Source organism: Corvus moneduloides, chromosome 1 (genome assembly GCF_009650955.1).
Source record: "Corvus moneduloides isolate bCorMon1 chromosome 1, bCorMon1.pri, whole genome shotgun sequence".
Taxonomy (NCBI): Eukaryota; Metazoa; Chordata; class Aves; order Passeriformes; family Corvidae; genus Corvus; species Corvus moneduloides.
This window is the reverse complement of record NC_045476.1, coordinates 90,374,441-90,389,458: the sequence shown is the minus strand read 5'-3', so window position 1 is coordinate 90,389,458 and position 15,018 is coordinate 90,374,441. Positions and strand designations below refer to the sequence as shown.

Sequence of the window (15,018 nt, the reverse complement as noted above, 5' to 3'; positions counted from 1 at the left end):
CAGAATTGCTGATGATACAGAGGAAACACCAAACTGAAAATAAATCTCATCTTGAGTCCTTGCAGGTAGAGTTTCCTACAGCCTTCTAGAAAGCCCTTCTAGCTCAACAGCTTCCAGTGGCTTCCATCATTGAAACAATCTCAGCAAGTCCTGTCAGGGTCTCTGGGAAATCTTCTGTCAAGAAAGTGGGAAATGCTGAAGTTAGGTGCACTGCAGCAGAGCAATATCTCGTGTCTTCGTGTTTTCTCCCTGATTGCTCCATCCAGTCTTCTGAAAGGTTCTTTCTGCTGCAGCTCAAAGTGGCTCTCATTCGGACAGATCCACTTGACTTAAGAGTGAAGCATTCCCTTCCAGTCATGCACCTTGGGAAACAAACAAACAAAACAAAAAACCCAAATAAACAACCCCCCCAACAACCCCCCCAACAACAGAAACAAACAAACCAAAAGAAAAACCCAACAAAACCCCCAGGTTTTTTTAAATACTGGTATTGCAAACTGCAAACAAGCAAGTTCTGCAGTGACCCAAACTGATTATATAGGATGGCCCTGGTTCATCAGAGCACATCTGTGTATTGAGCACATGTTCTGGGGATTCTTGGCAGGACTTGGTATTTGAATGTTGCTAAGCTGTGCTGGATGTGGCAGTGCCGGTGCTGCTGAAGACAGCTATGAGGCTCCATGGGGAGGAAACTATTTTGAGGTGTACCTTGGGCTCAGGATTGAAAAAGAAATTAAGTCCCTCTTGCTTATAAATAACAATAGTGTGCTAACAAAAATCAAAAAGAGTATTTTATAGCATTTCTTAAAACGAGGGGCTGAAAACATATAGCAGTCTCATATTTTACCATTTTATTCAAAATTATATAATATAGTTGGTGGGAACAGCAATGCCAGTCTGAAAAGGAAGTACATACTCTGTAACTGTTGCTAATATCATACGGAAAGAGCTTTTAAGCAGCAAAAAAATTTCACCAAGAGGACTGGAGCAGGAGCCAAACATGAAAATGTATGTCTTGTTACACTAAAGATGTACATTTTTTATTCTTTATTCCTTTCTAGGAATTATGGTTCCTGTAGCTTAAATAGTCAGTGTTATGTGCCTGTATGCTGAGGTTTCAGTGATGTATAATAGATTATGATACTGTGAATTACATGGTAAAATGTTATCAGTTACTATATATTACCTTCTTTTAATTTTATCTCTTTGAACAGCAACGCAATCCTAACTGTCAACATATTTTTCTGATGGATGTATCTGTTAATCAGTGTTTAAAATGCAGCATTTCAAAATGAATCAAATGAAATAAAGGTATGGAGCATATTGATGACATGTGCTGCAAATAACCTAAACCAATGTTGGGTAAAAAAGGCGCACACTATTCCCAAATTTCTAAAAGGTGTGGAAGTTATTTAAGTGCAGTAATCATAGAATAGATTTAATTAATCTATAGCACATATGGCATTAGAAATAGCACTGTCAAAACCAATCAGCTGCAGCTTTGGTGTTGTTTTTCACAGTATACACATGTACAAATGTGCAGACACCAGTGTGTAAACCAGGATTCCGAAACAATAGACAAAGAACATGGAATTGATAAGAATTAGGCCTGTTTTAAACCCTTCAACATGTGTGGCCAAGAATTCAGACCTAATTCCTCAAGGAGACAAACTGGGCTCGTCTTCTGCTGTGCTGAAGGACATTTGCCAAATGTCTCCACTGGATTGCTCATCCCATGACAGAGAATGAGGAAGCAGAGCAGCCCTTCTGCAGGAGCCTGGGGATTAGGGAATTCACCTGGAGCACTGCAGAGAGAGGAAATCTTGTACTTGCTTCATTGATTTTTTAAATGGTTTCATTTTGGAGAAAATTAATTTCACCTGAAGAGACTTCTAGACTCTACCTCCAAAATAATCTCATGGTCACTGATAAGCACTTCTCTGTGGGGATGGGAAGAGAGTTGAGGTCTCATTTTGGCAGAGGGCTGTTTTGACGAAGGGTTGCACATGGAGAACACTGTTTAACCTGTGGATGTCCGGTTAAAGCTTGAACACCTCTGGAGCTGACACCCCATTTCTGCACCACTGGGCACTGTGGCGCTGTACAGAGCCTGTGTTGGTGGCCACAGGTTGCAGGGGTCTGAGGTGGTGAGCTGGCAGAGGGGTCATTGTGAATCACTTCATGTCAGCCAAAGCTGCCTCCAGCCTCCCGTGGGGCACACAAAACTGCCATGGAAAAAACCTGCTTTGTGTACCAAATCTTAGCCATTGGGTGTCAAAAAGTTATTTAACCAGTGCTCCCACCCAAACACAGTTCAGAAGGAAGCAGGCATTTTCTGGAGGCTGGAGACAAGCTGATCTGTGGAGAGGACTCTCTATACCCAAATAAGGTAGCCTCATTCCTGAGGCGCTGTGGGACATGGACAATCCATGCTGGAGCAGGGACACACCAGAGGGCACAGGAGCCCATCAATGTCCCAGGCTGGAGCAGAGACATGGAGTAAAAGGGCAGCAGAAACCTTCAAGCATAGGGCAGCAGAAGCACAGAGTGACAGACAGAAACTATCACACATGCCATCTCAGCTTCCTACTCTTCCTGCCAGCTCAGCACAGGGGTTTTGATGGACAGAGTATAATGCATGGCAAAAATAGTGAAAACTGAGACCTGGAAGTGTGGAGGATAGATGGTTGTGTAAGAGTCTGTCTCAGTGTTTATGTTCCTTTTTTTAAATTTTTTTTTTTCAAAACTGCAATCAGCAATGAGAGTTTTTTTTTGTTTACATTAAATTAATTCTGTTAAAATTACCTGACTGCAGACTGTTTTGCCCACAACAGGGTTCCAAGCACATAAAGGTACCTCCTTCCATCCTGGAGGTAATGGCCTGGTGGCTCTTTGTACAGAATCATAAGCAGCACCCTCTTCTGAGTATTTTCTACTTGTGTGGCTTCCTCCTGTGGATCTAAATTTTTTCAGTTGCATTTTTATGATTCCAATTTTCTCCATGCATTGCACACACAGACTTAGTACCTTTCTTCCTGGGACAGGCTTTCCCTAGATGACAACACACTCAAAGATCTGGTAGTTCCTGCCTATCTGTAATTAAGTCTGAGTTCCTTGTCTGCAAATTTATTATGTGTAAATACCTCTGGAACATACCATAGAAAACACCTCCAAAATTGTATACACAGTGACATGGAAAATGTTTAGAAAATAAAATGTATAGAATAAAATTCAGAAAATGTTTAGAAAATAAAACCAGACCAATTCTGAAAGCTTTAACCCTTGCTATGGTTTATGCTAAATTTTGTTTTGTGGTTAGACCTAGTAATGAGTATTAATTAATAGTTTAGCATATATCTGCCATACAGTAAGTTCTTGCTTTTTTCCCTTGATCAGATTCCTCAAAATAAAGAGAATTGGTTTTCAAAACTGTGTTTATCTTGCTTATTTTTCAGGGGGAGCAATTTTTTTAATTGAAAACTTTCTATCTTTAGTAGCTGGTGAATATAATCATTAAAGAGCAATTGGGAGATTTCTACATGAAACTGTCATTGCTGAGATAGAAATATAATGAAAACCATTCTTGTTCCCTTTTATTTAGACCACTGTAAGGAAACAAAAGGTCTGCTTTATGAATGCAGTAACAGCGTATATCCTCCAGACATCTGCCTGTTCTTTGATTTCCACCTAGTGTGAGTCAGCCTCCTCTGTCTTCAAGGCTGGGAAGTGAGCTGTTGAATGAATAGTGGTGCTCAGAAAAGAGGTGTTAAAATATACAGCTTGCAACATTAAAATTTATCATCACTGTTTCACAAGAAGTAGGACAGATCCTTGCTGTAGGTTCACTTTTCATTAATTTATGGGTGAAATAAACTCTTAGAATTAGCTTCTACTTGACTAAACTTTTATCTCTATTTAAACTGGCTGTTGTATGGGCCAAACCTCTGTTTAGATACTTCTGCTCTTGACTAAGCTAATACAGAGATTGACTGTTTTGATTCATTTCTATTTCTGTCTGGCCCTGCTTCTCACTGCTCTGTCTGACCCACTTTTAAGGGTTTATGAGCTCCTGACAAGTGCAGCTAGATGACTGATTCTTGGTTTTGATCCTTATTCTGTGTGGTGAGTAACATTTTATCACTGAAATGTGTGATATCTGTAGAGTATCCAGTAAAATATTAGCAGATCACCAGTGAAATACAGAAAGAAATCCATTCTTACATGTTAAGCATTCTGTAAACAGATGGCTAAAACACTGGAGGCAATGTCAGAGGTAAGAACAACCAGTTTCGAGCTATTTAGAAGAGCATGGAGGTCGTGATGCTGTCAGTGTGCTTCAGACGTGGTCTTCCAACTTAAATGCAATGCTGTGCCTTAGAAATACTTTTGGTTTTGTTTTGGATTTGATGCTTTCAGCCACAAGGTTTGGCTCTAAACTGGACAGACGAACAGGAAATGTCTGTCTTTGAAAAATGGCTGTATAGATACCTTCTAAGCAGTACTCTTGAATATCTTCCCTGACATGTCTCATAGATGGTTTGGAAGAAGGAAAATATGTAAAAAGAGAGATGGTTTGGTTTTCCTTATTTCTATTGAAAAAATAACAAAATTCCTCTCATCAAAATATGAAGTGAGTTGTACTGGAGTTAAAGGGTTTGTTGTTTAAAAGAACAGTATTGAGCAATTGCCAGATTGCTAGCACTGTAATACTTCACCATTATTAAAGACTGATATATTAATAAACATGTTACTGTCATCAAACTGATTCTTTGCAAAATGCTGCTTCTGTCTGTTCATCAGTTCTTGATATATATAAAACTTAAAGCAAGAATTAACAGGATCAGACATAAATAAACCTTGAAATTCTCTGTTAATTAAGCAGCTCTGGCTGTGTATGTTGGTATGTTCCCTTTTACTCTATTGTTGTGCTGTTTGGTGACTTGTCACTTGAACAGGCGCAGGATAGGCATGTTTTCTGAAGGTGTAGTGAACATTGTTTGCCAAATTAGTCATAAACAGCCTGCATATGCAAACTGTAATCTATGCATCAACATTAAGCATCCCCTAGGTTCTGTGAAGGAATTTGTCTTTGCCAAATACGTGGTAAGCCTGTGAATTTAAATGAGCTTTCAGTCCCCTACACTGAAACAGTGGCAGTGCTTTGGTTTAGTATTTTTTGGATGTGGAGGTAACTGGTGACACAGCAGCTAGAGCTACTTCCCAGAGCTACTCCACAGCAAATGAGCTGGGCACACTGAGGGTGCACAACACTGCGTATTTAGCCTGCAAACCCTTGCCTGTACTTCAGCTGAAAGCCTGCGTTGGCTTTACTGCTCTTGTGCAGTGAGCAAGTCACACCACTGATGTTTAGCCATTGCAAATTTATTTGAAGACAACTGGCCCCTTTCTGGATGCATGGCTGGAGCTCAGGGACAGAGTAGGGAGGGCAGCTTCTCTTTCCCAGGCAGAGGCTCCGAGGCAGCACCGCGGGGGCTGATCCCTGTCTGGCACCACAGTGGGCCTTGCCCTGGCCCTGGTCCAGTCCCAGCACCTGGGTGGACACATCTCGTTGCCATCTGAGCTGGTGACCTCAGCAGCCACCTTGGGTTTGAACACTGGCAGCCCTCACTTGGGGCTCCCATTCTCCCAGGAGCAGCCTCTGGACAACCACTGCTTGTCTTCTGCAGAATAACTTCACGAGGGTATTTGCATTTCATGGCTGAGGAACTAGTGAGGAATGAGAGGATGGTGCTTTCATTTCCCTTGTGTGTGTGTTGATTTTCTGGTGTTGATATTGTGGCTCCTGGCATTGCCACACTTGAAATTTCACCCAAAGGGTCATGAAAACAAAAAATCCTACAGTGGGGAGGTTGGGGAAAAACTCATTTTCCATGTGGAAAAAAAAATTAGAAATTAATGTTGTTAGCAATGGGGGGCCATTTAGGAGAACAGATGAGAACAGATGAGAGTTCATAGTTCTGTCATCAGGAAAGACATTATCTGTGTCATAAAGCCTGGGCTAGCCATGAGTGAAAGCAAAAGCAGCAATTAGATGTATTAAAAAATGCTTCAATGTGACAAAAGTTGTGATATGTTGGGAGACTTCTACATGTCACAAAAAATCTTTGATCCTTGTCTGGTTTTGTCAAGGCCAATAACAGCATTTTGGAAGTATTCCAGGAAAAAAGCCATCATAACCAAGGAAGGGTTGCCACTAGATGGAAAGAGTTTAAACAATCAGTATGAAATAAAAGGTTCTGCTGTAATAGTTTTGTATTTGGAAAGAAATAGAGTGATGCACTCAAAAACTTGGTAGGAAATCGAGTCATATGAAAATGTGTTTCAGTGTTTAGTGGGAACAGGTTTGGGTTAAGTAACTTTCCAAAATCAAAAGATTTCAGTAAGGTATTTGATGCAGTGATGCTCAGCATAAAAATACTGACACTTCCCACCAAAAGAGCACAGTCTAATGGTTTCTAAGTAGAGTAACTGGAAGTTATCACTGGAGGTCTTCTATGAGTTGGCATGTGTATCATGTTCTGCAAGAATCACGTCTCATTGTTTATGCTATTCTGTATTTTTATTAATTATCTAAGAGGTATGTGAGGACATTCCTAGACAATAACTTTTGCAGAAAATGTAAATACTGGTCTGATAATAAATACTGTAATATGGAATACTTTATAAACAATCAAGAGAATTTTTAATAAATTTCTGAAGAGACATAATTCTAAAAGAGTATGGGCCACACCTAGGATATTTTAAGGTTGCAACTTTGTATAATATTTTGGAGAAAGTAGGAGACATGGAACAGCAGACCAGGAACTCTGGGTATGTTACAGCAGAAGGTTGCACAGAGTAAGTCATGGACATATTGTGGGAAATAAATATGTGTGTGTCTGTGTTTACTGGAGCAAAATGTTAGGATTTGTGTCAAGAAACCCTTGAAAATGCTTGAAGGTTGTTGAGAGTTTTGAGAAGAGAGTGTAGAAAACACTTAGGAGAAGGAGGTTTTTGGACCTAAGTCTATTTACCTCATCAAAAAGACAGTTATCTGTGTTTACAGGAATAAGAATAGGGACATTAATCTTGAGCTGAGAAAGATGTAACCAGGCCAAAACTTCAAAGTAAGAAATACAGAACACATTTTTAACAGTTTTTAACAGTTCAGCAGATTAACCACTAGAAGCTGGTGAATTGTCCACTTCTTGATGTCTCTGCAGCCAAGATTGAATACCTTTTGTGGTGTGTATGAGTAAAATCAATTTATTGGCCTCAGCACAAGTAATGAGGTTGATGGAGGTTATTAACATAGGCTAAATTTAAGGAGATAATAGCAAATAATTTTAAGAAGTCGTCTTCCCTCACAGTTAGGAGTCCAAGTTAGCTTTAAGAAAAAACAATTTACAACTATTTATTCTTGTAGGTGTATTTTAGAGAATGATCATGAGATCTGGGAAAACAGTACTATAATTGACGATAATCTTGGTCAGCTTCTTGGCTATTTGATCATTTTGTGGTCAGGAATCACAAAATTCATTTCTTGTGAGTTATTTCTTTATATATTTCAAGGGAAGCTGAAAATTTGATGTTATTTGTGTTTATTTGCAAACTTTGTAGTGAAGCAGGATGCATGCGTAGGCTAATTGCTCCTTGAGCTCTTACTGCTGAGTTACTGACCTTGTTTGTCAAACTTGCTAAATAGATGATTAGATATATGCCACAGGAATCTGAAAACAAAATCCAACCCACAGAAAAGCAGAATTCAATATTCAGTGCCCTAAATAACATTGAAAGGGACAAAAATATCCCTATATGCGATTGTAGGGCCAAAAATATTCCTATAGTCCTTTACTGATCTACAAATATATAGTTTTTCTGCAGACTTGTTGGATATCAGAAGAAGCTTAACAACAAAGATGGACATTTCTTCCAGTAAGACCAAAATTTGGACCAGCAGTTCCCTCCCTAGACAACAGAGAGAGAGAGAGTATTGCTACCTCAGAATTTCAGCATTAGATTCTGTGAAATGCCTTGAAGGACAGTTTCTCTCCACTGACAGCAAGGCAGAAAGTTGATTTTAATATAGTGAGTCCTATCAGACTACCTTTGTTTCTCCTTAATGATATTCTGTTGCCTATATTATTCAAGAGATCAGACTAGATGGAAGAATATTTGGCCTTTAAATCCATAAATTCTTAGCTTTATGCTACAGTAAAGAGTTGATAGTGGTTTAATCTTGTACAAATGAGTGAATCAGTGTTGGTAGTTCACATAATAAAACAGGAATGAGCAAATAAATAAAGCATTATTGCCTCAGGCCAAGAAGAGGTTGATTTGTGAAACATGCACTTTAGAAAATGTCCTGTACCTAGTATTTGGATATTTTGCTTGTTTGCTGCATAACAACAGCATGATACTGTGCAAGATACTCAAGCGCAATTGCCGCCTTGCCGAAAACAACACAGTGCTATGTTCTTTAACTGAGCTATGCTAACTTACTCTAGCTAAGTCAGCTACTAGAGTTTATACAGCTTAGAGGAGTAATGTGTAACTGAGAATCACTGCTGAAGTAATCTGTATGATTCAGGGACTTGGATGTGAGAGATTGAGTGAACAGGAACTCAAATAACAGTTTGATAAATACCACAGAAAAACTTCAGCGAGAAAACCCAGGGAGGATGTCTACTTGCTATCCTCCTAGTGGGGTCCAGGTGGAGAAGAGAGAAGTACTTAACCCTATAGTATTGAAAGGGACTTTAATTTTGTGTTCAGTATAGATCGTGGGCTCCATCTTTTAGCCCTAGGACTTGAGAGGTATCAGCTAGAAGTGACTGAGAGGAAAGCATAGTCCCAGGGAACACGAACAGTCAGGAAACAGTCTTGTGTGTGTAAATCCCCTGTATAAGCTGCTAAGGTCATGTTGTTAATATTCTAGGGAAGGACATTTGTGAAGAGATTTTCACTATTGTCATAGCACAGAAGTTTCACCTGAAGCAGGTATTCTTATTTTCAGTCTGAAGTCTTTCAAATGGTACCTCTTGACCTGCATTCAGAATTACTTCAGCTTTTTTCTTACAGACTGTAGCTCTGAGAGTGGCTTCTCTAGTTACTACGGATAAGGAAGATTTTTGTGTAAAAGTCAGTGTCTTGTATCTCAGTTCACCTAGTTTTTGATGGGTAGATTTTCTGTCTTTTTGAGAGAACAGTACAGAATGGAATGTATTACCAAATATAAAGCCAGCATAAGCAGCAGTCTTGATTTGTGGTGTTCCTTGCATTGTTCCAGTCTGCAGGAATTTCAATGCACAACATCAGGCACCACAAGCTGATCAGTAAGTGGTTTTGATCCTTCCACTCCTCTCTTTTGAGCCAACAGCAATGACAAAACAGGAAGAAGGAGGTGTTCTTATGTGCTTTGCATTTCTTAGGATCTTTAGCTGACCAGCCCAGCCACAGTGTTCATAAGTAGCTGAGATTCACCTTCTTTCACAACTATCTTTTAGTGAAAGAAATTAAAACTAACAGTCCACATCATCTATCACAATAGGGATAACTTCAGGATTGAAGTGTGAATGCTTGCAGGGTGTCTGAAGGCTGTATGTGCAGCTGGGCATGGCAAGGTGTTCTGCAGTGTGCTTCACCAATTGCATTTCCCTAATGCAGCCTCTGGTTGCAACCTTCTCTTTAGTACGGTGGAAATGGAGGAAAGAAAACATTCTTTGGAGGGAATTCTGGTGTGGTGAACAGCTTCACCAGGCTATTTAAGCAGAATGGAATAGTGGGATGGCCTGAAGAGAAAAAGAAGGGGAAATAGTCCATCTCTCCTGATGTCCCCTACAAACTGAGGGCATTCTCTTTTCCTTTGCCTCATACGATTCTTTAGCTTGTAGTTGACTTCATGCTGCTTTCCATGAAAACCTTTTCTCTTGGTTTTTTTTTTGCTTGCTTCCTTGAAAACATTTGTTGCTTTATGACCTTTTGCCAGCCTCTCTGAGTTTCAAAGATGTAAGCAGTAACCTGGATGTTGAGTGCCTGCGTCACTGTGTGTCTGGAATCGTAACAGTCACAGGAAGATAGTGAACCAGCTTGAATTTACTATCCCTGGTACAAAAGGAGTATGGTGATGTAAAATTGTAGCTAAGAGCACTCACCTCTTCATTAACTGTGTAATTATAGTTATTAACAAGTCTGAACAATCCTGTACTGTTAGATAAAGAGCAACTTGGAAGAGTAGGATTTTGTTATGAAAAAAATCAATTAGTTGTGCAGATATTATTTATAAGTTAGCAAAATACCTCCACCAAGGAGCAGTGGAAGTGAAACATTGCCATTGAACATAACCAGTGAAAATACATCGGTCTCTTGGATGTGAACCTGCTCAAGTGCCTAAACATACTAAATTAATCTTGCATTTAAGAAATAAATTATTAGTTCAATATTAATTAGCAGCAAAGCAAGATTCTGTCTTGATTCACTGAAATAGAAGATTTTTTGCCAAGTATGTGCAAGATCAGTTTCACAGGGCCTCATGTAATTGAATGCTATGCTTGCAAGTGCACAAATGCTATGAGGAATGTGAATTTTTCATTATACTTGACAGAGATAGATAGCCAAGGTAGCTGCAAATATTAGAAGAGTCTATAGCCCTGTTATTGCCATGCTCTACTCAAGGTCATCAGACCTGAACAGGAGTAATTATCCCAGGCAGAGGATTGGATTAATGGCTACACTTCTTCTGGTGCCTTCGTGAACAGAACTGCAAAGTCTGCAAAAATACTCTTGTGAATCAAAGAAAATGCATTATTCTGAGTAACACTTGAGGATCATGCACATTTTGGGGTCATCATCTTTTCTGGTGTAGCTGTTTCTCTCTCTGGTTCTGTCAAGGGCGTTTTCAGATGCCTCCCCCCTCCTCACTGGTTCAGGCTACTGGTTTTTATCCTTAGCCAGAAGGAGTCTCTCCTGTCTGCCTATGAGAAAACAGGAAATCCTTTCTCAGTTTCAAGATGGAGTATGATAAAGCAAGAAGGACTTTTTTTTGCAGAGTTCTTGTTCTGTTTTCCAGAGAAGTAGGAACTCGGTGCAAAGCTGTCACAGGTAAAATGGGCAAAATGAAAGCGTCAGAGAGACGCTCATATCCATAATATGACCATAATATCAAATGAAGAGGAAGACCCTAATACCAAATGATGAGGAAAAATATCTAGGGTTTGGGGTTTTTTAATATTCAATATGCTTTTAGGTTAATTAAAAAAAAAATATTTTGTCAAATGCCATATTGAAGGGGAGAGTACCTATCAAAATGCTTTGCAAAAGTTCATCAGTTTCAGTATGTTCTGTGTCTGTATTTTATCTTTTAATTTCAGTCTAACTTCTAAAATTATGGTAGAGCATTTAAATACATTAAAATAAAAAGATGTATCTTATTCTTGCCTGAATCAGACAGCATTTCCCTGAAAGTTCTCTGGACTGGCCTTACAACTCGTTTCATTTGCTGCATCCTACTCGGATATTGAATAGATTCCTGTACATGACTTCATCAAATGTTAAGCTTGGCTTAACCTTTTTCTAATATACACAAAACCTTGAAGAAGGCAGGTATTACTTGGAAATGTGTGTATATCTCTGTCACACTCTTCAAGGAACTGATTGACTTTGGAGTTCATACCAGGCCTCAGTGCAAGCCTCCTCAAAATGTTCTGTAGTATTGGCAATAGTGTGTGCCTTGCACAGTATTGATGCCGTACTAACTTTATTCTCCATAAAGAAACTGTGGACATTTCATTTTAAATTTTAGGAGCGTCTTCTACTTTCTTTACTGCCTGCTCACATTGCCATGGAAATGAAAGCAGAGATCATTCAGAGGTTACAAGGTCCGAAGGCAGGCCAGCTGGAAAACACCAATAACTTCCACAATTTGTATGTCAAAAGGCACACCAATGTAAGGTATTGTACTGTAATAAAATGTATCAACAGCATTCAGACAAAAGAAATTGAAAGAAAGTGTTAAGGGAGCAATTAAGAAAATAATTTTTTAAATATTCTTTTCATTAACTTAATATGTAGCATCCCTTAATTTGATCAAATGCTGACAATGCTACATTCCAGAAGAGCCCCAAAGGTTATAATACAAAGGAGTTGTTGAGAAAAAGCCACACAATAGGCTTTTTTTCATAGCATCTTCATTTTTTGTGTTGAAGTACCAAATCCTGCTTCCATGTATACTAGTCAAATTGTAATTCACGTCAGTGGTATGATTCCAATTTTGCAATTTTCTTGACTGGAACAATTTCTCAGGATTTATATCATGTAAACAGAGGCAGCTGTATCACATATGTATTTTACATAGTACCTGGGATAAAATATTCTGCTGACAGCTGTAATTATTTATTAATTAAAATTTTCTAGTAGCTGGAAAAATAGATCACCTTTTATTTTAAACATTCTTTCTTCTTTACAAGTTTTTTTTTTCCTGTTTTGATTAGTTGTTTGTTTGTTTATTTTTTGATGAGACAAGTTAGTTTGAATGATATTCTTAGAAACCACTTTACTAAAAGTTTTGCAGTACTTTTGAGGAAACTCATGTTCTCTTGTGAGCACACTCTTTGAAACTCTTATATTGCCATTATTTTGCTGATTTGTGACTTGCAAAAATATTTCTATTTTTTTAATACCGTAACAAATTCAGGTATAAAATGTTTATAAACACCTATAAATATAGGTATGCCTATAAAGGTATGTAAACTGAGAAGTTAATACTTATAAATATAGGTATATATTACCTATAAACACAACACCTATAAAGATAAATATAGGTATATATTGCCTATAAACACAACATCCATAAAAGTAAATATAGGTTTCCCTATAAATGTAGTCATATTTATTGCTCTACATTTACTAGTGGCTGATTTGGGTATGGACATACCCCTGTGAAGTCCAGAATGCTTACTTTCAGGTTTTGCTGTTGATTGATGGATCTGAGTCCTGCAGAAGGAAGCTGTGACCAAGATTCTGTTTGTTTCTATTGCAGCATCTTGTACGCTGATATCGTGGGATTCACTCGCCTGGCCAGTGACTGCTCGCCCGGGGAGCTGGTGCACATGTTAAACGAGCTGTTTGGCAAGTTTGATCAGATTGCCAAGGTGGGTGGCTATGGGCTGCTACTGTTAGTTTGAATAAGGGAGTCATCTTTAAAATAGTTTTTTCTTCTTGGGGCCTTTGTGCAGCATTTCTGAGACTTTGGCAGGAAGATTGGATTTAAAACGTGTGAAGAAAAAGATCTGGCTCTGGTCTGAGTGCAGCAGTGCATTTCTGCCAGTGTGACAGTCTGTGAAACCCAAGATAGCTCTCTAATAGGACCAATAGAGACAGCTCATGGAGTCCAATAAAGCTTAATGGCAGATGAACAGTTCTTTAAATAGATTTTTTGCAATAACAAGGATTAAGAAACTCAAGATAGAAAAGTGTTAGTCAGTTTTCCAATCTCAGAAAAAGCATTTATGAGACTGAAGGAGAAGAGAGACAATAATGATCAAACCAATTTTAATTACTAACCACAGCCTCTTGATTACTCAAGAAAAGAATCAAATACAATCAGAAATTTTTCTTCTGCTTATTTAGGTGTTATTTTTATAAAAATTAAACCAAATTTCATGTGTGAAGGTGAAATCAGAAACCTCAGAACAGATAAAAGTTTTCTGTGTTTTTATTAGTTCAGAAACTATTGCCCAGTATTGTTTTTTAAAAAACAAAAATCTTTACATGGCCTTAGAGTATAAAATATAGAAATACTGTTATGATTGCTAGCTTCTGGAAGCATTCCATAGTACATTTTCAGAGATGTAAATGTGGAAAACTACATCTTTTGATTTCATATTTCAAACAAAAAGGCTTTATATGGATTGAGGACACGATAATTTCATTCAGTTCTTTATTCTCAGGTGTGAGCAATGCTGCACATACATGTTTTGCAGTGAAATTGCTTCTGCTTTTGCCCATTAAGGACCATAATGGGTGGAGGGATCAACCATACAAAGCTCTCCCAGCATTTCTGTTGTAGCAAGCTCTTCTCTACTGAAACAAACTTAAGTAGAATGACTTTGCTTTTATCATTTAAGTCAGTCTTTGTAACAGCAACCCGTCATTTATGTACTTCAAGTTAAAAGTGACCATCTCACCTTGCTTTTTTTTTCCTCCAGGAAAATGAATGTATGAGAATTAAAATCTTAGGTGACTGCTATTACTGTGTTTCTGGACTACCTATATCTCTTCAAAATCATGCCAAGAATTGTGTGAAAATGGGACTGGACATGTGTGAAGCCATTAAGTAAGTATCAAACTTTAAAAAAACCCTTAAAACCCAGTTTCCTTTCACTAAAATTATAGTATATCTAGGTGAGCTATACTTGGCAAAAATATGTATCATGTGGAGGTCTGGATATTTGGGAGTCCTTTGTGTGATTTGTTTTTTTCTAACCAGCTGAACTTTGATTTTAAAACTTGGTGTGCTCTTCTATAAGTGTAAGTTCCAATTTTTATGTTTTTGTCTAGGTCACATTAACCACTGGCCATGTAGCAAAGTAAGGAATTGGCCCATCCTTGTGAGGTGTATGTGTGGTGTGCACATCATCATGAAATGAATAGTTGTGTTGAACTGTGTTAATGATTAATGAAGTAGCCGTACAAAATTATTCTTCTAATCCTTAGGTGCTACCCTCATATGTGCGTAATTGCAGTCACAAGAGGGTTTTGGCTTTTAGTTATCTGGTCTTCTGATTCAATCCAGGGTAATTACTGTATGGGTAGGTTGATTAAAGCAAATTTGGTTCTTTTCCCTTTTATGTGTTCATGGAAAAGGGGTAGTATTTTTGGAAACCAGTATTTTGATCTCCTTGCTTTAGCAATCTTTTGTAAAACTGATCTCAGTACAGGAATCAGGTTGCTGCATTCTCTAAAATGTTGGTTCTTCATCCACCTATGGTTGTACCTTACACAGTGTCCAAAGAAACCTAT

General features: G+C 38.3%; 1 protein-coding gene across 2 annotated transcripts in view; it reads left to right on the top strand.

Moving 5' to 3' along the window:
* Positions 1 to 15,018, top strand: part of ADCY2 (adenylate cyclase 2) — a 211,316-nt gene that overhangs the window by 126,374 nt on the left and 69,924 nt on the right. For both annotated transcript variants that reach the window (XM_032118264.1, XM_032118261.1), the window contains exons 5-7: positions 11,801 to 11,949; positions 13,037 to 13,148; positions 14,205 to 14,332. In XM_032118264.1, the coding sequence (XP_031974155.1) occupies positions 11,801 to 11,949; positions 13,037 to 13,148; positions 14,205 to 14,332 (389 nt within the window). The remainder of the gene's footprint in view (positions 1 to 11,800; positions 11,950 to 13,036; positions 13,149 to 14,204; positions 14,333 to 15,018) is intronic.